Source organism: Gossypium hirsutum, chromosome A10 (assembly GCF_007990345.1).
Source record: "Gossypium hirsutum isolate 1008001.06 chromosome A10, Gossypium_hirsutum_v2.1, whole genome shotgun sequence".
Lineage (NCBI taxonomy): Eukaryota > Viridiplantae > Streptophyta > Magnoliopsida > Malvales > Malvaceae > Gossypium > Gossypium hirsutum.
The window spans coordinates 77,547,256-77,573,008 of record NC_053433.1 but is presented as its reverse complement, the minus strand read 5'-3'; the positions used below and the strand labels follow the sequence as shown (position 1 = coordinate 77,573,008).

General features: G+C 32.0%; 2 protein-coding genes across 2 annotated transcripts; one reads left to right on the top strand and one right to left on the bottom strand.

The window, feature by feature from the left end:
• The first annotated feature begins 12,290 nt into the window (after window positions 1-12,290).
• LOC121208024 (zinc finger BED domain-containing protein RICESLEEPER 2-like) lies at window positions 12,291-14,091 on the top strand. The gene is made up of 4 exons (XM_041078552.1): window positions 12,291-12,421; window positions 13,009-13,121; window positions 13,227-13,698; window positions 13,899-14,091. Exons 1-4 carry the CDS (start codon window positions 12,291-12,293, stop codon window positions 14,089-14,091), a joined length of 909 nt encoding a protein of 302 aa, XP_040934486.1.
• Window positions 14,092-17,613: 3,522 nt separating this feature from the next.
• LOC107896967 (transcription factor bHLH128) lies at window positions 17,614-23,436 on the bottom strand. The gene is made up of 6 exons (XM_016822289.2): window positions 22,897-23,436; window positions 19,608-19,930; window positions 19,280-19,411; window positions 18,459-18,524; window positions 18,218-18,286; window positions 17,614-17,958 (listed from the first exon to the last, which is right to left on the bottom strand). Exons 1-6 carry the CDS (start codon window positions 23,252-23,254, stop codon window positions 17,905-17,907), a joined length of 1,002 nt encoding a protein of 333 aa, XP_016677778.1. The 5' UTR covers window positions 23,255-23,436; the 3' UTR covers window positions 17,614-17,904.
• Between the last annotated feature and the right edge of the window lie 2,317 nt (window positions 23,437-25,753).

Sequence of the window (25,753 nt, the reverse complement as noted above, 5' to 3'; positions counted from 1 at the left end):
GTATACTTATGATTTATATGGAACTTTTGAATGTTAAAATGACATAATTCAAGTCATAAAAAGTGTTTAGATATGATATAAGGTGTTTGAAAATGGTTTTGACTTAGTTTTAGGTGTTTTGGATAATTTGTCTCAGTGTCGCGACATCCAACCTTTAGTGTTGCAACATCCAAGTCAGTGTCGCGACATTCGAAGCTAGTGTCATGACATGTGAGTTTAAGCCTATTGTTTTCAGTGTCGTAACATTAACCCTGTTTACCCTGTTTTGTTCCGATTAAACCCAGAATGACCCCGTTTGTAACCAAACTTTAAAGTAAGCCAAAAAATAACTTAAATAGATATAAAAGAGCTTATTTATGTTAAAATTGTAACACCCCAAAACTCAACCTAGAAGTTTAGACCATATTCCGAAGGTTACATTGGCCACCAAAAGTGGCGGAAACAAAAACTTTAATTCACACCAAGAAAACCCTTTTTGTTCGTTATGATTGAAACAACCTTAAACTGGCATCGAAACATTCAGAAATAAAACCACATTTTCTAAAGTTCAGTTTAGATAACATTTTACGAAAGACTCGCATAAAAATTTTGTACCATAGTTTATATAATCGTTTCACAACCGACTTAAAACCGAACGTATAAAACTTATGTAATTTTACTTAAATCGAAACAAATCACATTTTTCTGAGACCTTCAATACACCGAGTCCAGCTTCCAAAACACAGACAGTACCTGAAAGGAAGAAACATTAAGGGAAGGTACACGAGCTCAGTATGAGTTAGAAACCAAAAGTAATTAGCCAACAGAGTAACACATTAAGTATTTTAGATTAGTAATTGCACACTAATCACATACGAAGGGAACTCAAATCGATAACATTCAATATACAAAATTGTATTCAAAGCATTCTAAACACACATTAAGTAACACATTTGTTATAATATATTAACTATTTCGTCAATATTCCAATGGCCACATAATCAGATATACATATACAGATGCGCAACAGATGTAACGAGTCAAAAATCCTACCCCACCAACCAAACACCGCTTTGTCCACCCTGCACACCACATAGGGGCTACAGAAGGCCCGTCCACCCTGCACACCATATAGAACCATAAAAGGCTCATCAACTCTACACTTCACAATGTGAAACTAAGCCACTAAATTAACAAAATGTAGCTGAGCTAGCATATGTATAGTACAGTGCGGTAAACCACTGTACAGATGTATTACAGTTAAACTGCCAAATTGGATCAGACTTCCTTCTCTCTATAACCAAACTCCAAAGTTTTTATGCTAAGGCAGCAATGCAGACAGTATGCAGACATACATACAGAAATAGACATTCACGTTTCCAGTTGCATAGAATCAGATTTGATTGCACTAATATTTCAATGCTCAGTTATGAAAGCAACAATAAATTCAAACTTCTACACCATATATAAGAACAATTAAATTAAAGCCTATAATTACATAATTAATCACGAATCCAAACTTGACTGAGTCCCAAACACACTTACTAAGGCTTAACCGAGGGCCGGAATATAGAAAAACACAAAATAAGTTAAATTTTAACACACAAAAAAAAAACTTGTGAAACAGGACCACACGACTATGTGCCCCAGCCGGGTGGAAGTGCCTAGGCCATGTGGAGGTCGACATACCCATGTAGTGGTCTACACGCCCATGTGCAAGTTGTATATGCTGGTGTGGAGGAGACACATGCTTGTGTGACCTAGTTACATGGAAAGGTAAATAGCCCAAGTAACTCTTTGTCCAAAATTGATAAAACAAGGTGCAAAGTAGACACGACCGTGTGGAAATCTCACACACCTGTGTGGCTAAAGGACACGACCGTGTGACCAAGGCACACACCCATGTGAAAATTGATTAAAATCCCTAAAATTCATCCACACGGTCGTGTAGAACCAATATTCGTCCAAATCCTTAATTCCCAATCTCACACAATCGTGTGAACCGCCCATGTAACATCCCGAATTAGGGCCTAGTCGGAACAGTGGTTTCGGGACCACAAATTCGATGTAAGAAAATTTATTTTATTATATTTTATGGTTTACAATTTCACAAAATGATTTCGTGAAAATTTTGTTCAGAAATTTCGACGTTTGGGCACTCAATTTGGTCAGAAGGACTAAATTATAAAAAGTGCAAAAGTTGAGTTCTACATGTTAGAAGTGTCTAATTTTTATGAAATTTTAAATCGAAGGTCCTTAAATGGTAATTAGACCATTGTATAACTTGTTGAACAAAAATGGCCTTGGTTGGGTAAAATTTGAAAGAATAGTCAGCGATAATACCTTAAGCATTTAAAAAAAATGATCATTCTCATTTTTGCATTCATAAATCATTCATAACACATCTAGTTAGGAACATTTGATTCATTTCGATCATAGCATTCTAATCATTTGGCATAAGCATAGGTATATGAAACCGATTTTACAGATCATGTCCCTAGAAGATAGTGTAGCAACATTGGTAAATTCACAGATCTTATCTCAATGAGGTAGCAATGGATCAAATCTACCATGGCGAATCTTATCTCCTTGAAGTTACAGTGGAGCAGATCGAAGCCACTAACCTTATCTCCCTAAAGTTGCAGTGTAGCAGGTTGAAGTTACAAGTCGTATCTCCTTGAAGTTGCAGCGGAGAAGACTAAAAATAGCGAATATTATCTCTCTGAAGTTGCAGCAGAGTAGATTAAAGCTATAAATCTTATACCTCTGAAGTTGCAGCAGGTCGGATCAAATCTACCATGGCGAATCTTATCTCACTAAAGTTGCAGTAGAGCAGATAGAAGCCACTAACCTTATCTCCCTAAAGTTGCAGTGGAGCAAGTTGAAGTTACAAGTCGTATCTCCCTGAAGTTATAGCGGAGCAGACTGAAAATAGCGAATCTTATCTCTCTAAAGTTGCAGTAGAGCAGATTAAAGCTATAAATCCTATACCTCTGAAGTTACAGCAGGTTGGATCAAATCTACTATGGCAAATCTTATCTCCCTGAAGTTGCAATGGAGCATATTGAAGCCACTAACCTTATCTTCCTGAAGTTGCAGTGGAGCACGTTAAAGTTACAAGTCGTATCTTCCTAAAGTTACAGCAGAGACAACTAAAAATAGCGAATCCTATCTCTCTGAAGTTAGAGTAGAGCAGATTAAAGCTATAAATCTTATACCTCTGAAGTTGCAGCAGGTCGAATCAAATCTACCATGGCGAATCTTATCTCCTTAAAGTTACAGTGGAGCAGATCGAAGCCACTAACCTTATCTCCCTAAAGTTGCAGTGTAGCAGGTTGAAGTTACAAGTCGTATCTCCTTAAAGTTGCAGCGGAGAAGACTGAAAATAGCGAATCTTATCTCTCTGAAGTTGCAGCAGAACAGATTAAAGCTATAAATCTTATACCTCTGAAGTTGCAGCAGGTCGGATCAAATCTACCATGGCGAATCTTATCTCACTAAAGTTGCAGTGGAGCAGATAGAAGCCACTAACCGTATCTCCCTAAAGTTACAGTGGAGCAAGTTGAAGTTACAAGTCGTATCTCCCTGAAGTTATAGCGGAGCAGACTGAAAATAGCGAATCTTATCTCTCTGAAGTTTCAGTAGAGCAGATTAAAGCTATAAATCCTATACCTCTGAAGTTACAGCAGGTTGGATCAAATCTACTATTGAGAATCTTATCTCCCTGAAGTTGCAATGGAGCATATTGAAGCCACTAACCTTATCTTCCTGAAGTTGCAGTGGAGCACGTTAAAGTTACAAGTCGTATCTTCCTAAAGTTACAGCGGAGACAACTGAAAGTAGCGAATCTTATCTCTCTGAAGTTGCAATAGAACAGATTAAAGCTATAAATCCTATACCTCTGAAGTTGTAGCAGGTCAGACCAAATCTACCATGGTGAATCTTATCTCCCTGAAGTTGCAATGAAGCAGATCGAAGCCACTAACCTTATCTCCCTAAAGTTACGGCGGATCAGACTGAAAATAGTGAATCCTATCTCTCTGAAGTTGCAGTAGAGCAGATTAAAGCTATAAATCCTATACTCTGAAGTTGTAGCAGGTCGGATCAAATCTATCATGGCGAATCTTATCTCCCTGAAGTTGTAGTGGAACAGATCGAAACCACTAACCTTATCTCCCTGAAGTTGCAGTGGAACAAATCAAAGCCACTAACCTTATCTCCCTAAAGTTGTAGTGGAGCAGGTTGAAGTTACAAGTTGTATCTCTCTGAAGTTGCAGCGGAGTAGATTGAAAATAGCGAATCTTATCTATCTGAAGTTGCAGTAGAGCAAATTATAGCTATAAATCCTATACCTTTGAAGTTGCAGCAGGTCGGATGAAATCTACCATGGCGAATCTTATCTCCCTAAAGTTGCAGTGGAGCATATTAAAGCCACTAACCTTATCTCCCTGAAGTTACAGTGGAGCACGTTGAAGTTACAACTCTTATCTTCCTAAAGTTACAACGAAGACGGCTGAAAATAGCGAATCTTATCTCTCTGAAGTTACAGTAGAGCAGATTAAAGCTATAAATCAAGTTGCAGCAGGTCAGATCAAATCTACCATGGCGAATCTTATCTCCCTGAAGTTGCAATGGAGCAGGTAGAAGCCACTAACCTTATCTCCCTAAAGTTGCAGTGGAATAGGTTGAAGTTACAAGTCGTATCTCCCTGAAGTTGCAGCGGAGCAGACTGAAAATAGCGAATCTTATCTCTTTGAAGTTACAGCAGAGCAAATTAAAAATATAAATCCTATACCTCTGAAGTTGCAGCATGTCGGATCAAATTTACCATGGCGAATCTTATCTCCCTGAAGTTGCAGTGGAGCAAATTAAAGCCATTAACCTTATCTCCCTCAAGTTACAGTGGAACACTTTGAAGTTACAAGTCGTATCTTTCTGAAGTTGTAGCGGAGACGACTGAAAATAACGAATCTTATTTCTCTGAAGTTGCAGTAGAGCAGATTAAAGCTATAAATCTTATACCTCTGAAGTTGCAGCAGGTCGGATCAAATCTACCATGGTGAATCTTATCTCCCTAAAGTTGCAGTGGAGCAGATCGAAGACACTAACCTTATCTCCCTAAAGTTGCAGTGGAGCAGGTTTAAGTTACAAGTCGTATCTCCCTAAAGTTACAGCGGAACAGACTGAAAATAGCGAATCCTATCTCTCTGAAGTTGCAGTAGAGCAAATTAAAGCTATAAATCTTATACCTCTAAAGTTACAGTAGGTCGAATCAAACCTACCATGACAAATCTTATCTCCCTGAAGTTGCAGTGGAGCATATTAAAGCCACTAACCTTATCTCCCTAAAGTTGCAGTGTAGCAGGTTAAAGTTACAAGTCGTATCTCCTTGAAGTTGCAGCGGAGAAGACTTAAAATAGCGAATCTTATATCTCTGAAGTTGCAGCAGAGCAGATTAAAGCTATAAATCTTATACCTCTAAAGTTGCAGCAGGTCGGATCAAATCTACCATGGCGAATCTTATCTCCCTGAAGTTGCAGTGGAGCAGATCGAAGCCACTAACCTTATCTCTCTAAAGTTATAGTGGAGCAGGTTGAAATTACAAGTCGTATCTTCCTGAAGTTACAGCAGAACAGACTGAAAATAGTGAATCCTATCTCTCTGAAGTTGCAGTAGAGCAGATTAAAGCTATAAATCCTATACCTCTGAAGTTGCAGCAGGTCGGATCAAATCTACTATGACGAAATTTATCTCCTTAAAGTTACAGTGGAGCAGATTAAAGCCACAAACCTTATCTCCCTGAAGTTGCAGTGGAGCAGGTTTAAGTTACAAGTCTTATCTCCTTGAAGTTGCAGTGGAGCAGACTGAAGTTGCAGTGGAACAGATTAAAACTGCGAGTTACAAGTCTTATACCTTTGAAGTTGCAGTAGGTCGGATCAAATCTATCATGACGAATCTTATCTCCCTGATGTTGCAGTGGAGCAGATTAAAGCCATTAATCTTATCTCCTTGAAGTTGTAATGGATCAAATTGAAGCCACAGACCTTATCCCCCTGAAGTTGTAGTGGGGCAGGTCGAAGTTACAAGTCTTATCTCCCTAAAGTTGCAGTGGAGTAGATCGAAGATAGTAAATCTTATCTCCTTGAAGTTCAAGTGGAGCAGATTGAAGCCTCAAACCTTATCCCCCTAAAGTTGCAGTGGGGCAGGTTGAAGTTACGATTCTTATCTCTCTAAAGTTGCAATGGAGTGGATCAAACAATTCCTATACCCCTGAAGATACAATGGGATAGAATGAGGCTACTCGAAGAACAAAAGCACCAAAGAAGTCAAGATTCAACGAGACTAGGCAAAATTGGCCCTTTTGAAGTCTTTGCTCCATTCTCATTACACGACAATGAGCAAAGAGGGGCAGCTGTAATAGCCAATTTTGGCCCAAACCAATAAAACAAAAGATAAAAACCCACCAAATAAATAATAAAAGTCCATTTTTACGAATATCAGGGCCCAATTTACAAATCAGACAATAACCCATTACATAATAACCCAAACCCAATTACAAGCCCGAACTAAACCCTAGCCCAACTATCCTAAAACATTTCAGCCAACAAACCCTAGCCCCCCACCTTACGCGCTGCTCCTCTGCACGCCTCCTCCATACTTTTCTGACAACCACCTGCAACATGCAAGCGAAAGAGAACAAGCAGAAGAAATAACATGCAAAAAGATAAAAAATGAAAACTAACAGTTTATGAATCAGCTATAAAGGCCATGATTTTCATTTGTAATTTTTTACGCATATCAGAAATAAAAACATAATAGAAACTTAGAAGGTTAACTTTGATTTTTTCTGTGTTATCTCGATTTTCTTGTTTATTTTTGTTTTATTTTATTTTACGTTCTTTTATTTTTATTTGTTAATTTACTTTAAAACATAAAAAGTGAATAAAGGAAAAAGAAAGAAAAACTTACCCGAATCCTCGTGGCCCTGTTGTCGGAGACCTCTTCTTCGTCGTCGGATTCAGCCCAAAGAAGGGATGGGGATTCCTTTTCTTTTGATCTTTTTCAGTTTAGGAAGCCCTCACTTCGAGTTCATTTTAAAAAGGGTTAAAAAACCCGATTTCATGCGGCCTCGACCATCGTCGACGATGGAAGTAGGGGTGTGCACAATTCGGTTAAAACCGAAAAAAATTGGGTTAACCGACCCAATTCGGTTAATCGATCGGTTAACCGAATTTTTTCGGTCGGGGGTCGGTTAATAATTTTTTGAATTTTCGGTTAACGGTTAATTCAGTTCGAAACATGTCGATTAACCGAATTTTTTCGGTTAACCAAAAAAAATAAATAAAACCCAAACCCAAACCCAATCCAACATAAAACCCAATCTAATATATTAAACTTAAGTGGCCAACCCAACCCAACCTATTTACCCAACCTAATTATCCAACCAAATACAAATAATTTATTAAATAAAAATAAAAATCTAAAAGTAAAACTATGGTAAAACTAAAACTTCCCTGCTCACTCACTAATCACACACACACACGCGCGCGCGACAGAAAAACAAAAAAACCCTAACTTTTCAAGTTTCAAACCCCTAATTGAAATTTTCAAATCTCTCAAAACCTTCAAAACCTTCAAAATCTCCAAAAACCTTCAAAAGTATCATAGTTGGAGGCTGAGGCTATAGCTGCCCGCTGGTGTTGTCGTCGAAGCACGGAAGCAGGCAAGCAACTCTGTTACCTACAGGTAAGAAAAATCTTTGTTTTCTTGATTTTTGAGGTATTTTATGATCTTATTTAATATTTTTATAATGATATTTAATCATATATGTATTTAAAATTTAAAATCAGGTTTCAATATACAGTTTATTCAGTATAATCCCATTGATTCATTTACAGTCCTACAAGAAAATGCAATGCAAGTTACATAAACATAAATTTGAGCTAAAAAATAAAAAAGGCCATCATCTTCAACAATCCGCAAATTAAATTGATCTTAACATTAGAAATAACCTTCATTTGGTAAAAGATTTGAACTTTATTAAGAATAAAAATAGAAACTTTATTTTTCACTTGCATTTCAAGCTAATCGGCAAAGTGAAAGACAAAAAATGGAGATACCCACCATTATAGTCATAGATCTTAGAGAAGTGAATTAAAAGAAAACCCCAAAACTAGGCAGATACAAGCAAAACCAAAATACCCATTTTTCAACTCAAAGTTTGTAATACCCTTACCCGTATTCATTGCCAGAATAGGGTACGAGGCATTACCGGAGTTTACGAATTAATTTTTTTTTTATATTCAATATAGCCCCTTTATAAATATCTAACCTTCCCTGCAATATTAAATCGAGACCAATCCACTCAACCAAATCAATTCAACATATTTTCAAGATAAATTCATGCATATTTATAAGATAACATCATCACATATCTAAAACCAGGTTTGTTAACCATACTAATGGCTAACTTTACATTCATTTCACGTTAACATTTTCTTTGTTAGCTTATACATGCCATTGATTTCCAAAATAAAGTTTCTTTATATACCGAAATCCTGAGGTTGACAGTGTGATGTGTCTCCGACCAAATCCGACCTCCGAGCTCTTAACACTACAAAACAGGGAAAAAGGAAACGGGGTAAGCACTTTGTGCTTAGTAAGCTCATGTAACAAGAATTATACTTACCTAATATTTTCAATACAATATAATAAACATTCATATATCCATTCAATGCATTATTACCCTAACATGCACAAACTCAACATTCAAGTTAGTACAATAATTTCCATGTATCAATAATATATATACCATGATTGATGAGCTCGTCAATACCATGATTTCCATTTCCTTGCTATTTTTCCATATTTATCCCGTTGAATTTATTGGAATTTCGATGGATTTTCAGAGGTACACATTTATTGTACAATTCTGGGTCCGTCAATTCATATTCATGTGTGCACATATCCATTTCAGAGAGCACAGTCCCGCGAACCTCAACCTTGCAGCGGGATTACCAGTCCAGGCTAAATCCCCTGCAATATAAACTCATAGAGTATTGTCGGGATTACCAGTCCAGGCTAAATCCCCTGCAACGACAATTACTCTAATGAGCTTGGATCTAAATTACCAGTCTAGGCTAGATTCAGACCCTAATTCGGATTACCCGTCCGGGCTAAATCCATTTTACACATATTCTTCGGGAGGGCTATATCAGGATAGGATCACCCGTCCGGGCTAGATCCTTTTTACCGTCAATTCCTTTTCAGAGATCCATCGAATTTTCCTTTCATTCAAACGAGATTTCTTCCCATTTTATCAAATATATCAATGTTTCATAAATTTCCATATAATGAACATTCAAATCATATTCATATCAAAAACATGCATTTCAAGCATTTAAGAATATAATTCAAGTTACACGAACTTACCTTGATACTTGTTTGTAAACAGTAAAAATCTACTAATCCCGAACTTTTTTCTTTCCTCGATCTAGCTTCGTATTTGAATCTTCCGGATCTAAATAAATAAATTAATTATCAATTTAATACATTTCATGTTCATATGCAACATTCTCTATAATTCAACTATTATTTATAGTTCATTCAAAGTTGTCTACTTGAGTCATAGTCACTAAATTGTTTATAACTTGAGCTAAGGAACTCCAAATTAAGATCCGATAATTTTCCCTGAAACTAGACTCATATATACTTTTACCATAAAATTTTAAGAATTTTTGGTTTATCCAATAAGTACAGTTTATTCTTTAAAGTCACCCCTGTTCTGCTGTCAACAGTTTTGACCCTTATTCACTAAAAATTAATTATCTCTTCATACAGAATTAAAATAATGTTCTCGTTTATTTCTATTAAAAATAGACTCATTAAGGATTCTAGACATATAAGTTTAAGCCCATAATTGTTTTTCTTAAATTTTTTATGATTTTTCAAAGTCAGAATAGGGGAACCCGAATTCATTCTGACCTTGTCTCACAAAATTCATTATATCTCAAAATTTACAAATCCATTGCTTACACTATTTCTTATATGAGAAACTAGACTCAATAAGATTTAATCCCATATTTTTTTCATCTTCTAATTCGATTTCTACAATTTATGGTGATTTTTCAAAGTTAGTCTACTGCTGCTGTCCAAACTGTTTTTGTGCAAGCTGTTTATTACCATTTTTCCCCTAAGCTTTTAATAAATGATAATTTCATCCCTACTCAATTAACCTCTCAATTGAGCTGATTTTCTTAATTAACATTTTATTATATTACCTTAAACTAGTTTATAACCTTTAGGAATCAGAATTTCAGCAATAGAATTTAATTCCAAGCATTTTCACAATTAGGTCCTAAAAATCAATTTCTATTGAAATTACCTAATAAAATCATCTCATAAACAAATTAAAGCTTTAATTTAATTATATTTCATCATAAACTTACAACACTCAACCATGGTGACTTTCAATTTCATCCATGAAATCAAAAACTAATGAATTTAATAGTAGGACCTAGTTGTAAAAGTCTTAGAAACACAAAAATTACAAGAAAAAGGCAAGGATTAACTCACTTGGTGCAAAAATTATGAAATATCAGCTTATAGAACCCTCCTATGGCATTTTTAGCTGCTGGAATTGAAGAGAAATGAAGAGAAATCTAGATATTTCCTATTTAGTCCTAGCTTTATTTAGTTAATATTGCAATATTCCAATTTTTCCCCGAATTTATCAATTTTTCTGCTGATTTCATACCCTTGCCGTCCAGCCCAAATAACTTTTGGGTCTAATTCCTTTTAAATCCTTTCTCATTAGACTCTTAAGCTATTTAATCACTTTAGCAACTTTTACACCTATTACAATTTAGTTCTTTTCATTTAATTTACTACCCAAACATTAAAATTTCCTAACGAAATTTTAATACCACATTAATAACATTTCATAAATATTTATAAAATTTTTTTTGACTCGGTTTTATGAGATAGAGGTCTCGATACCTTGTTTTTACCCAATTTCTTCAATAATTTCTTTTTTTATCTAATCACTAAATTGGTAAAATTTTTCTATCAATATTTTCATACGATTTTCCTATCATATCAATTTTCAAGAAAAAATATTAAAATAAATTACTCTTTAAATCGAATCTATGGTTACGAAACCATTGTTCCGATAACCTTGAATTTAGGCCATTATAAAGTTTCTCTCATGAAAAAATCTACAAGAGAAAGAACACCAAAAATCCTTTCTTTAAAGAAGAAACCAGACATGAAAGAGCAATTAAAATTGTAAAAGAAACACCCAACAAAAACAAAAGTACAATGTAAAAGCAAGAGATAACAAGAACTGGAACAGTAACTAGAAAACAATAGTATGATAGAGACATAAAAAGCATGCCTTGCCTTGCCTCTGCCTCTGCTCCTATGCGACTTTGCCCATTTTCCTTGACTAAACCCCCACTTTTTAACTTTTAAGGATATAGCTCAATTATATCTGCACAAAAAACAAGCTAGTTGGGCCATAACATATTAACTCACAGTCGGCTCATGTTTTTGATTTTCTCAAATTTAGTATTTTAATTTAAAAAAATCAAATTAAGCATCATATATAATTGCATCAAATCAAATTTTTAAATATTTAAAAATTGTTTTTTATATAATATTTTAGATTATTTTTTATTAAATCTGAAATAAAATATTTAATTTGTACATTTTTATTTTAATTACAGAAGTACATTTTTATAATTTGCTTACTAATTTGTAAGTCGATTAAGGGTGACACTAACTCAATTAAGGGTTTAATAAATAGTATTAGACATACAACTGATGAATATAGTGAATTGTGTATATTAAAATAATAATGTATAAAGTATATTAAAATTAAGTTTTGATTGGATGATAAATTTAAAAGTTTATTAATCCAATTTACTTAAGTTCAAATTCCATCATATGCATATTTTTATTAATTTTTATTAAAATAAAAAGATTAAAATACCTTCTAGTATAAAAAACAAACAGCAGCTTTTGATAAGTTATATATTTAAAAGAAAAAAAATAATGGTTATACATATATATATATGTATAAAGTAATAGGTAAAAGAATTAAAAGAGAGTTTGTACTTTTGTTCTTTTTACTTAAAATTGAATAAGTTAATATTTATAGTATAAGACCGTAATAGTACTTTAGGTTAATCTTTGTACTTTTCTTTTGGTCAAATGAAAGATTTGATTTCATAATAAAGGAAAGCAGTATAAAAATATGTTTAATATTATTAATATATTTTAATTTATTATATAATTTTTTTTCTTGCAGAATGTCCACCGAACCAACATCTATTGAGGGTAGTGTTACACCTCCTACTTCGATAGATTTTGAAAATTCGAGAGTTGGAGCTTCAAGCCAAGCAAATGTGACTACTGGGAAAAGAAAAGCCACTCCTCAAAGGTTAGAAGTTTGGTCTCACTTCACTAAGATTATTAATAGTGAGGGTGCAAGTAAGGCTAAATGTAATTATTGTCAAAAGGAATTTTGTTGTGATGTGAAAAGAAATGGTACAGGGTCATTGAAATATCATATTGGTGCATGTAAGAAAAATCCTAGCAATGTTGTTGACACTAGTCAAGGACAACTAGTTTTACCTAGAAAGGGAGTTGAAGGGGGGGGGAAGGGCATCTTTCAACTTGGAGATTTGATCAAGAAGCATGTAGGAAATGATTAGCACAAATGATTGTGATTGATGAATTACCTTTCAAGTTTGTTGAAAGTGAAGGCTTTAAGAAATTTTTGTTTGTGGCATGTCCTAGGTTTCATATTCCTTCACGAACTACTATGACTAGGGATGTTTATCAACTGTATTTAAATGAAAGGGTCAAGATAAAACAACTTTTGAAAAGTTCTTGTTCTAGAGTTTGCTTAACTACTGACACATGGACTTCTTTTCAAAGAGTTAATTATTTGTGTATCACTGCTCACTTTATTGATAACGATTGGAAATTGAATTAAAAGATTTTAAACTTTTGTCCAATTTCTAGTCATAAGGGTGAGTCCATTGGGATGATGATTGAGAAATGCTTGTTGAATTGGGGGATTGATAAGTTGTTTACTATTACTGTTGATAATGCAAGTTCAAATGATGTTGCTATTGGTTATTTGAGAAAGAAATTTAACCCTCGAGGGGGTTTAGTTCAAAATGGTAAATATCTTCATATGAGATGCATGGCACACATTGTGAATTTGATTGTTGTTGAAGGCTTAAAAGAAATGAATAAATCTGTTGAACGTGTTAGGGGGGCTGTTAGACATGTGAGACAATCTCCAGCTAGATTACAAAAGTTTAAAGAGTGTGTTGTGGTGGAAAAGATAGAGTGCAAGAAGATGTTGTGTCTTGATGTTTCTACTAGGTGGAACTCGACCTACTTAATGTTAGACACTGCTCAAAACTTTGAGAGAGCTTTTGAGAGATTTCAGGAGCAAGATACAAACTTTAGGGCTGAACTTGAAAGGGGAGAGGGTTGGCCTAGTGTGGACGATTGGGCTAATGTTAGAGACTTGAGGGATTTCTTGGAACACTTTTACGAAGTCACTTTGAGTATATCTGGCACTTCATATGTCACATCCAATAATTTTTTTGATGAGCTTTCTAAAATTGATATTCTTTTACGAGATGCTCAGTTAAATAGTAATGTTGATTTCAATGTTATGGCCATCAAGATGAAAGAGAAGTATGATAAGTATTGGGGTGATATTGATAAGATGAATTTGCTTATGTTTGTTGCTTGTGTTTTAGATCCTAGACAAAAACTAAAGTATCTTGAATTTGCACTTAGTGAAATGTCTAGTTCTGAAAAAGCTTCTGAAATGATGCAAAGTTGAAGGAATCTTTGTATGAATTGTTTGATGAGTATAAGCCTTCACTTCATAGTACTTGTAGCCAATCGAGTGTGCCAACACATGTTTCTCTCGGCGAACCACAACAAAAAATGAAAAGGCGAATGCAAGCTTTGTATAAAAAGCGTGAGTTGGAAATTTGTGGTGAGGATAAAACATCTGAGTTGGATAAATATCTAGCTGAGGCTAATGAGGAATTTGTTGAAGATTTTGATATTTTATTGTAGTGGAAAGTGAATAGCCCTAGATTTCCCACTCTTTCAAAAATGGCCAGAGATGTGTTAGCTATACTAGTTTCACGGTTGCTTCAGAGTCTGCATTTAGCACCGGGGGACGTGTGCTTGATCAATATGGGAGTTCTTTAACTCTTAAAATTGTACAAGCTCTTGTGTGTACTCAAGATTGGATTCGAAAATCATCATCACAAGAAAACATCAAAGAGATTGAAGAACAAATCCAAAAGCTTGACAAGATTGAAAATGGTATATTTATTGTTTTATTTTAATAGTTTCAATTTTTTTACCATATCACTCCTATCACTCCTACTTATTTATTTGATTCAATGTTTAGACTTTTCTTGGAATGCATTAGAGCCTACCCTAAATTCATGAGCTTTCGTGAGTTGAAGGGTATGCTTACTATCTTATTCTTGTTAACTTATAATCTATTTGTTTGTTTATATTATTTGATTTTTTTAAATGCATATATTTCTATTATATGCTAAATTGTTGCACATGTTTTTTTTTGTAGGTTTAATGCAAATTGAGATATTTTGGAGAGAAGAAATGGATACAAATGGAAAATATTAAAGACTGACATTTCAATTATGTGTTAATTTCAAGACTTATGTAATGTTTTTAATTATTTAGTGATTCAAAGACTTATGTAATGTTTTTAATTATGTAGTAATTCAAAGACTTATGTAATATTTTTAATTATGTAGTGTAGTGATTCAATTCGGTTAATTCGGTCAATTCGGTTAATTCGGTTAATTCGGTTAATCCGGGTAATTTGGTTAATTTTTAACAAAAAATAAAAAAATATAATTTTCGGTTAACCGACCTAATTAACCGAAAAATTTCGGTTCGGTTAATATTTTTTAAAAAAATTCGGTTCGGTTAACGGTTAAAATTTTTGAAAGGTCGGTTAATTCGGTTAATAATATTTTGGGTCGGTTAACCGGTCGGTTAATCGAATGAACATCCCTAGGTGGAAGCCATGGTGGCGGCGTAAAAAGCTAGAGTTCAAAACCCTAAAAGAAAAGAGAAAATGGAGAGGGAGAGAGCAAAAAGGCTCTATGGTTTTTTTTTTTTAAAAATGGGGCTGAAATGAAATGAAAATAAAAAAAAATAGCTTTAATAGCCATGCAAAACGTTACCGTTTTGCAACCCCCGAACATGACTCAAAACGGTGTCGTTTAGAGGGGAACCCGCGTGACCCGACCCATAACCGGAGGGGATTCTCGCGTTTTAGACTTATGGTCTATTTGCGCGCTCGCTCCCTCCGCTTTATGGGCTGTTCTGATTTAGTTTTTTATTTATTTTCTTTTCTTTTTAAAATTTGCCCAAATATTTCTCGCATGTTTTGATTTAGTCCCTTGGCACGTTGAACTCTTGGAAACGGGCACGTGTCCGAATTTTGGTTTATTTTTCCATCAGGTCCATGATTGTTGCAGTCCGTCTCATTTTGATCCTCATTAGCTTTTTACTTTATAATTTGTACCTTAATTTTTAATTCGATTTCAACCTAGTCCTCTGTTTAATTAATTAATTTATTTAAAAAAAAAGAAAAACTGTTAATGTTATTCTTTTTAATTTTTTACATATCATGTATTTTAAATTATTGTCAATTTTAAATATGTTACATGTATTATTTGTTCTAAACTATTAAACATATTACTTATTTTGGAATTTTTTTATATATCTTTTTATTTTAAACTATTATATGAGTATATTATTTATTTTAAAATTTCTTATATGTTATTTTGTTATACTATTTTATATGTAAACTATTTTAAATTCTTTTATTATTTATTGTAAACCTTTTATTATTATTTATTTTAAGATTTCATACATTACTTTTATTAAGCTATTTTTTTATATTTTTTTATATATATTATTTATTTAAATTTATTTTTCACGTATTATTTATTTTAGACTTTCTATGTGTTCTTTTAAATTGTTATATATATTATTTATTTTAAGAGTGCATTATTTTATTTTAAATTACTTTGTGTATTAATTATTTTAGATTGTATTATACTATTCACTTTAAATTATTTTTTTATAATATCTATTTTAAACTCATTTTTTATGTATTACTTATTTAAAATTGTTTCATTATTTATTTTAAATGGTTTTATGTTATTTATTTCATTCTTTTGATTATTATTGTTGGTATTTAAGTGACGTATGCCATGTGATTATTGCCATTGTGTGTTTTATAATTCATTCATCCGTATTTTCATATCATTGTTATTCACTTGTATAATATTGTATCCGTGCATTATTATTCTATGCACATTATTATATTTTTATTTCATGTCATCATATCGTGTATTAAGCTCCAACATGCTTATCCAATATGGATCATTTTATTTTACTCCAAACAAAATAAACGCACATCACTAAATGTTGCACTCGTTATTATTCAAAAAGAAAATCTTCGAAATAAGGCAATAGTTTGCATTTCGGGAATTCGAAAAATCGTACCCTAACTTATGGGGTTTCGATTTTCTTGTTAAACCTAAATAGCTAAATATCCTTTTAGATTTCAAAACATACGAAGTTTCGATAAAAATTAAAGGCAAACTAATTCCCGAGGGTTCAAGTATCACATCCTAACTTATGGGACGTGGCGTTTTGTTATCTCGGGACAAGTGGACCTTTGATGCTCGTTTCAATGTAATTCAAGTGTTTTAAAATTAACATTCATAAAAAGGAATCGTATTTTAAACTTTCTCTTAAAATCTTTTCAATTCTCGACATTAAGACTTTAATTAATCAATTAGATACCAATTTTGGGCGTACCGAGGGTGCTAACCCTTCCTCGTACGTAACCGACTCCCGAACCCGTTTTCTCGATTTTCGTAGACCAAAATTATTTCTTTTAATAAATCGAAATATTTTATTAAAACGACCAAATTTCTAGATGATCCGGTCACACCTAAATAAAAATGATTTGTGGCGACTCCATTTTCGTTTTTTTAAGTCAACCTTTTTCTTTCAAACAAATGATTTCGACAGTGTCATTTCTTTTTGAATTATTTGATATATATATTTTTTATTTTTTAGTATTTATGTTTTGGTTTTTATTTATACATTTTAATTTTGAAATCACTTTTTCTATTTTTTTAATCCTAAAATGATTTTATTTTAATTTTTCCTTTTTATTGAAACTTTTAAAATTAAAACTAAAATTATAAATTTTGTAATGATTAATTTGTTTAATTTTTTAAATTTAAGACTAAATTAATAAAATGTATAAATATTAGAGAACTAAATTTATTATTAAACTAATAAAAAAAGACCACATCACCGTTTTCGTCATTCAACTAATAGCAACTAAAGGCAGAATGACAAAAATATTTAATTTGAAAAAATTAAATAACTAAATCTAAAAAATTAACATTTGAATAACCAAAATAAAATCAAAACTGTAATTATAGTTTACCCTGAAAAATCTCAAAACATTGCAACTTTTTTATACATATAAGAAACTCAAAATATTAAATTAAATACCCAAACATGTAAACTGAATTCTTCATTCCCATTTAAAATACAAAAGCCAAAACATATGTTACATTACAGACACTGAACTTTAATAGGTAAAACTAACAATTTGCTTCTTTTTTTTCATTTTCCAACTCAATCACTTCTCAAACTAGGGAAACAATGTGACTCCATTTATATACATCTTCGAGTTGTTTACCTCTACTTTTTCATTATTAAGTCAAACTAAGCCAACTAAATTAGTCTTGGCTTCAAAATTTGGAAATCAGACAAACTTCTTGTTTCCTTAAACCTGGTTAGCCTTCATCATCATGAGCTTTGTTTGCACCCACATGTACAACTTTCCAATTCTTTGTGGAGTTTCTGCGAAAGTACAACCATAAATGTCTTAAGATTTTGTCTCACAAAAAACACTTGGAAATTAAGGATTTAAGTCCCCATGTACAACGCCCTTGGATTCCAAGCCCTAATGATATTATTTTTTTGGCCATGAGAAAATTAAATTGAATATACTCTACCATGCACATGCACACACGCATATAGATTCCGTATCATTATCCATATAATATTCAGAAGCATGATAACGATCTTGTTTGAAGCTCAGCATGACATATTTACGAACCTGAACTTCGTTTTGAAGGCCTTTAATATGCTGCACAGCCAAATCCAGCATGTCTGCATAGCTCGTTTGCTGCAAGAAGATTTTAACGATATGTCATCATTGTCTAAAAAAATATATATACATTACAATTTGTATCCTATTCATGGTAACTTGAAAACCATAAATCACAAAGGTAATGAATGATTTGAAGCAACTTAAATATAGATTCAATCTAAGGGCTAGAATAGAAATACGTGATTACCTTGTCCATGTTAGGAACAAGCTCTTGTAATTTCTTCAGCTTCCCACTTATTCTTGTTCTTCTCTCCTGTACATATATAAGAAGTTTTAATGATGCTCAATATGATTTCTCATTCTTTAGAGGATTACTCTTTCCTCATGTATCATAATAATGTACACTCTATAATTATATGCATACTCTTCAAGTCAACCATACGAGCAAGTGGCGACGAGCATTATCAATTATCGGACCACTATTTATTTATGACTATTAGACAAGCTGTCCACTATGCCTATAGAACCAACAAATACAAATGCAGATAATGTTCTGGCACTCATTAGAAGTAGTCTTGTCTTATCATACTTGTCACCTACACCTTGAAGGAGCAGAAATTTTACCATAATTTCATGCCTCAGTGATGCATCAGGATATATGATTTATGCAATGTATCAAGTACCTTGTTTGCCATTTTTCTTTCACGTATATCATTGGTAACTTCCATTTATATGCACATCAAATAAAACTTCGAGTCAAAAGACAAGGGTATATATATATAAAGGGAAATAAAAATATCTAAAACTGGTTCTTCCTTACAGGATCATGCCTATCAATCTCAAACGTTTCATCCTAGAAAACTATGTTAGAAATAATGAAGGATGGGATTCATGGATGTAATAAACTCATCGGCATCATACAAACTATAGGGGATAGCCCTGAAAAATGTTATGAGACAGAACTGGCTATTTAAAAGACTATAGGTTGGTCTTATGAACCTATACATCTACAGATTTTACTAAGAATAAACAATTCGATTTGTAGGCAGCTATTGAATTTTAACTTACTCTTTCAGCAATGCTTCGAGGGTGAGTGGCACAACCACGTTTGGCTCGGATTTTGCAGGGCACGGAATCTTCAGGAATATGTAGCAGCTTTTCAACTGTGGCCATCTCGAGTGTCGTTTGGGGCAAGCTAAACTGAAATAAAGAACGAACGAAAGCATATAAGGCAATAGTAAGAAGTAAATGACTGCAAAGCACATTACTATTTACTGCAAATCATGTTCCTATTTGGCAAAGAACCATTAAGCTAAGAATAAGATATAATGGCCTCCTGAATGTTCATTTTCTTGGGAAACAGAAAACATTAAGTAATTCTTGATGGAGTATGTACCTGAGTTTCCAAGGCATTGAAACAGTTATAAATATCGCCATCAAGATTTTTAGCTCTCTTGCTTGATGGGGCAGAAAACACAATGGAGTTTGTATTATCCCATGAATCCATTCCAAAGCCAGCAGCAGCAAACGAATGTGCAGGATTTTGGTGGTTACTGTTAGAGCTAACACCATCCACAAGATTCTCACTCACTTCAGAGATCTGAGAAAGAGAATCTTGCCTAGTGAAACTCAACTGGGACTTCAACCTTGACACTCCATGGCCACCATTACCACTGCCTTGAGAGCTATAATTTCTGTTGCCCATTGTAACAGAAAAACCTGCAATGATCATGTTTAGTTTTTGCTGCAACAGTCATTCATAGAAAAATAATATAGATAGCTTTGGAACAATTGAAATATATTATGTTTTGCTTGAACATAGGTATAGACATATTTCATATTGGATACATATCCAAATTTGATACTCACACCCAAATCCGCTTTTGTGAAATTCATATGAACCAATAAAATCTATAATCTAGCAGAAAAGTTAACTTTAGACTTGTAGATATGTAGTAAACTTTTAATAGGTATAGGCATGGTTTAATTTATGACAACTGCCCATTTAAGTAATACTTTTTAACTTAATATTTTTTAATTTCTGGTTAAATAGATATGTAGCAAGCCGTGCATATATTCAATATCATACTTGAATTTGAATTTTAAGTATTATGAGCATGTGTTGATACAGGTATATTTACAAAATTTTTTAAAAGTTTTTTAATATACTTGAAAGTCCTTGAGTAATTACATCTTTATACACAAATCCAAATATATATTGGATAGAAAAGTGAAGAAGGGATATGACATAATATAATCTTCTGAAATATCCTACACATAACTTTTTCTAAAATGTACGGCTTGCGACCTAGGATCCCTTTGGATGCATGGATTGGCTGAGGAATATGAGTTTTTCTATTTTTGGGCAAACTTGAGTTCATAATTTTCAAATTATAAAAAAATTATAAAATGTCACTCAACTATTAGAAATTTTCTTTTTTGGTCACTTAATTATAAAAAGTTGAAAAATGATCACCCAACATTTTAATTTTTGTCTCTTTTTATCACTAACTAGCTAACATAAAAATGGAAACACCAAAAAATTTAAGATAATTGGATGACCAAAAAAGACAAAATTGAATAGTTGAGTGACCATTTTGTAACTTTTCATTATTGAGTGATAAAAAATAAATTTACTAATATTTGGATGACTATTTTATAATTTTTTATAATTAAGTGATAAAAGAAAACATACTTGAATGACTACTAATATAATTCACCCTTATTGTTTTGAAACATTTATTTTCGACATTCATATCCAGATTAAAAACGAGGATATAAACATTAAAAAAACATAAAAATTTTAAAAAATAAAAAAGAGAAATCTATCGTATAGAACACAAACTTATATCTAATATTTATATTTCAAATCCGAATAACATGAGTAAAAAGGGTACATTAAACATTATAGTATAGTGGGATCCCTCTCATCCTCGTGCAAATGGGCATTTAGACGATATGAACAATTCTAAGCTTCAAGTCCCTCTCACCCCCACTGAAGTAATGTCAGATCGAGCTACAAAGCTCATCTATCTTTACTTTATTTCAACTTGTCCAACTTGCACATCATAAAATATTCACCCCCATAAAAGGCATAATATACTATATATATTTTATGCATCTCTATCGATTTCCATAAAGTAAAATAAAAGCATAATGTTTGGATTCCTAAGAAATTGGTGGGGACATGTGTGGCACGTGATTGATGCCCTGTAAGATCTCACCGGCCAGCAAAAAACCATTGTGGGTTGCATTGATTGGCTATCTATAACTTTCCCTAACCAACCGTTAATTTCATTCTTTCTTTTATTTTTCATTCTCTTTTGCTCTTTACCCACCTTTTTGTATTCATTCAAGCAACACACAAACACAATATCAAAGCTTTTGGATTATTTATTTCTATGTTTTTTTATTAGATCTGTGCGCCAGATATATACAGATTAATAAGTATCACATTCAATACAGTAATTGACAATTTTATCTATCATTTCTAATATATTAAATGAAACAAATTATGAATTTTTGAAGGATTAAAAGTGTAAACTACAACACCCCATGTTGATATACACTTCTTTACTTCAAAGTGCCTTTGTCTTTTGCAACATTTAGCTTTTTAACTATGCAGTCTAAAGATAGATCAAAAAGAAAATAGTATAATTTTATATCATTTCAACTTTTGTGAATAAAAATTATTTAAAACTTACTAAAAAAGTTAAAAAAATTATTAGTAGTATCAAATATTAATTCATCTATTTAAAAAATAATTATCAGCAAAGTTTAAGAAGCTAACGTATATTTTATTTATTAATTTTTATTTTTAGTGTAATTTAAAGATACTTGACAACTTCTGTTTAGGGTGGAGAAAAAATTATCGAAGAAATAAAAATCAATCCAAACCGATTAACTGGATCAAACCAAATCAAATTCTATTTTTATTTAATTTATAATTAATTTATTTTTTTCTTATGATATAAAAAGAAATATTTTATATTTAAAATACTACGTACAAAATTATTTTTTAAAAATACCATATAAAATTTCTTTATTATTTTTTATTTGTTTGAAAAATTATTTTTTGGTAAAAATATTCATGAAGAAAATATTAAAACTTAAGAGTGAAAAAAATCATAAAACAAACCCTATTTTATAAAATTAAAATTGAAAGACGGAAATTCAAATTCAGTATTAAAAACCCACTTTGACAAGCTAGGAATTTTATTTTAAAATGGAAATAACCCAGTTTTGCTTTGCTTCATTCAAGAACTAAAATGTTTAATCAATATTGAAAATGGACGTTGAAATATAACATTTTGGAGATTAATAATTATTAAAGACAACAAAGTAAACTAGATTAGGATTAATAAAAATAAATCTGCAACGGTAAATCATGAGTTACATAAGACACCAAATCAAATTAAAGCAATCTTTTCTTTAAAGGTGAGATTCATTATTACTCTAATTTTCATAATTAAACTGAATAGAAAGTGACATTCGGGTCAACTTAAACATTTCGTCAACGCTTAGCATAATAATGGCGGTGAATTATTCAGGCCAAGGAAAGCCACCAATCAAAAGGAAAGGAAGCCATGAAAAGTCAAAAATACCCCTAAGTAGATAATGATTAATCAGATAAACAAGGACAAAACGGTCGCTTTCAAAAGGAAAAAAAAGGGAGGAGGCGTTACCGTTTTCCGATGTGAGGTGACTAAGGAAACCGGCGGGGGAGCTGCGTTGTCTGAGCAGAGAGGAAGAAGAAGGTGCAGGGTAAGATCCATGGGGATGATGCGGAGGAGGATGAGGAGGGGCAGGAGCAGCAGCAGCAGCTGATTTAGGCTCTCGCGGATCGTTGGATGAGCTGACTTTACAAGTTGACTCTGAAGTTAAAGAGGAGGAGTCAGCGGCGGAGAAGTAGTGGCCGACGAGGTTAGGGTCCGCTCCGATGACGGAATCAACGGCGTTGGCCAGAAAGGAGCCGGGAGCAGAACCGTAACGGGTGAGCCCGGATTGACCCATGGGCTTTTGAGACGAAGATGATGGATACATGGCTTTGGTAGCGTGGAGAAATGGGAGAACTAGGAAGGGAAATTATACAAGTAAAAGGAGAAATCTTCTTTTTTTCAAAGCTCAAAGGAGTACATAAAATGGAGGGATGGCTTGGACGCTTGATGGGGAAATGTCGTATGGAGGTTATGCTTCCATCACACGGTGGTGATTTTTGTTACGTCACCACAACTAAATTGTTTTTTAGTTCTTATCTGAGTTGGCATAATTCACGTGCTCTTTGATTTTCCGTTTTTGTTCTTTTGCCGAGTTGGACTATTGTTGATTTTATTATTAATATATTTAAATAATTTTACTGTCAAATTTTGATTCGAGTCGTGCTTAACACTCACTCTAATAAAATTATTTTATTATTTTATATTATAACTACATCTAATTTTTATTTACTTTAATTTCTCGTAATTTATAAAAAATTAGTAACTTAATCTAATTCCTCTACTTTTGCTAATTTCTTGTCCATAAATTCTTAAATTATTCATCTTTACTAATTATATATAAATTGTTGAATTACGTACTAATTTTTAAGTTAGCAGAGGTAAATCTAAGGGGATAGGTAACTCAAAAATAACAAATAAAAAATTCAATTGAGTCTTCTTATAAATTGTATTTTGTCCCCTAAAATAATTTTTTTTAATTTAATCCTCTTATCAATAAAAAAAATTATAAATTGATACATTTAAAACTTATATTTTAATTTATGAAAAAAATTATAATTAAATCTCGACCCTGCTAATTTTTCTATTTGCACTTGTTTAAAAGTATTACCCATATAGACTAAATTCTAAATTTTTATAAATTATAAAGACAGCATTCTAACAAAGAAGCTATCAATTTTCAAAGGGATGAAGTTAAAAACTAAACTTTATAAATAAAAATAGAATCCATTTTATGTAGAAAATTTCATTAATCTTACAAAGTAAATAAATTTAATGGGCAAAAAAGTAATATTTAGATTTATATTCTAATTTGTTAATTCATTTTTCACAAAAGATATCATTTGCATATAAAATAAACTTTACATGTTAATAATAACTAGTATGGTTTTCAACTCATGCTTCGTATTGGGTTAATTAATTTTGAACTAGTTAGTTAAATTTTAATGGTTACAACATTCTCCAAGTTTCTATACTCTTTGTATATTTGAAATTTAATCTCCATTTTTTAAAGAAATTAGTTCCTTTATCTTTCAAACATAAAAATTTAGATTCAATTGTTAACACCATTAAAATTCTTCACTTAAATTTGTTAGTGTGACATTATAAACTTAGAAAAAGAAAGTACCCACTTGATAATCATGTCACTAAAAAATGGACTTAAATTTAACAAATAATTTAACGATGTTAACAATTCTTTAAATTTACATTAGCATTTTGATTAGAATAAAATATTTAGATTAACTCATGATCTTATAAACGTTGAGACACTAACTTATGTATAAAAAATTCAAATATAAAGATCAAATCTCAAAGTTTAACATAGTATAGGGACTAAAATTAAAATTTGACTATTTTTATATAATTAAAAAGTAGAAGGAACCAAAATTGAAAATTAGTCATTTGTCAAAAATGAAAAAGAGAAGCAAGGCAAGTGTCAAAAGGAAGAGGGACCGAAATTAAAAATTAACCATTGTTATTAAGAATGTAAAAAAGAAGAAAGCGCCTGGTGTCTAGAAAGAAAGACTTCAGGGCTTTCCATATATAGTAGTATATAATTTTGGTAATATTTATTTATTTTTAAAATATACATTTATATATTTAAAAATAGTCAAATCAACAAGTATTCATGTATCAGTGTATATTAATTCATGTATCATCATTTTAAATAATTAAAAAAAGTAGTATTTGATAAAATATTTTTCCCTTAATTTTTTCCTAAAAGAGAAAATCTTTTAGAGCTCCTTCTCCACTCTAAACTCATGTATTAGTATCTTTACTTAATTTGGGTTGAAAATCATCCATTTCTTTAATTAAAAGAAATATAATCTAATTTCCACATAACTTATAATTAAATTACCCACATATAATTGAGCATTCATAATCTTATATAGAAAAAATGGTGTTCCCAAGAAGTCAAAACAAATGGAAAGGGGGACCATATGCTTAAGAGTCATACTCATACATTGAATTAAACCTAACTTATGAGAAAGTTGAGTTAACCTAGCAAGCATTCTATTTATTTATTCATTCATTAACAAACATCCCCATTTTATTACTACCAAGTGGACTCACTACTACCTTTCCCATTGGACAAAATAATTAGAAACAAAGATAACATTAACAAAAATCTTGTGTTAGGAAAAATAGTTGTCTATTTATGTCATAGTCCAATGAAATTTAAGTGCATGTGATGTACTTTCACAACTATAAACCAATCAAAACTTCACAATCTTGGAGGAACTTTCTTTTAACAATTTCAACTATTTGCTTGACCATTTCAAACTACTAGTCTTGAGGGTCTTTTATATATAAGATACCATTTCAA

What these genes read in the sequence shown, in the direction of transcription:
- LOC121208024 (XM_041078552.1), top strand. Translation starts at nt 12,291, where the DNA reads ATGTCCACCGAACCAACATCTATTGAGGGTAGTGTTACACCTCCTACT. An exon ending in TTCAAATGATGTTGCTATTG is followed by an intron (nt 13,122 to 13,226) that starts GTTATTTGAGAA and finishes TTGTTGTTGAAG; the next exon opens with GCTTAAAAGAAATGAATAAA. An exon ending in GCCATCAAGATGAAAGAGAA is followed by an intron (nt 13,699 to 13,898) that starts GTATGATAAGTA and finishes TTCACTTCATAG; the next exon opens with TACTTGTAGCCAATCGAGTG.
- LOC107896967 (XM_016822289.2), bottom strand. Translation starts at nt 23,254, where the DNA reads ATGTATCCATCATCTTCGTCTCAAAAGCCCATGGGTCAATCCGGGCTC. An exon ending in CTCGAAGCATTGCTGAAAGA is followed by an intron (nt 18,525 to 19,279) that starts GTAAGTTAAAAT and finishes ATATATGTACAG; the next exon opens with GAGAGAAGAACAAGAATAAG. An exon ending in GCCTTCAAAACGAAGTTCAG is followed by an intron (nt 17,959 to 18,217) that starts GTTCGTAAATAT and finishes GTACTTTCGCAG; the next exon opens with AAACTCCACAAAGAATTGGA.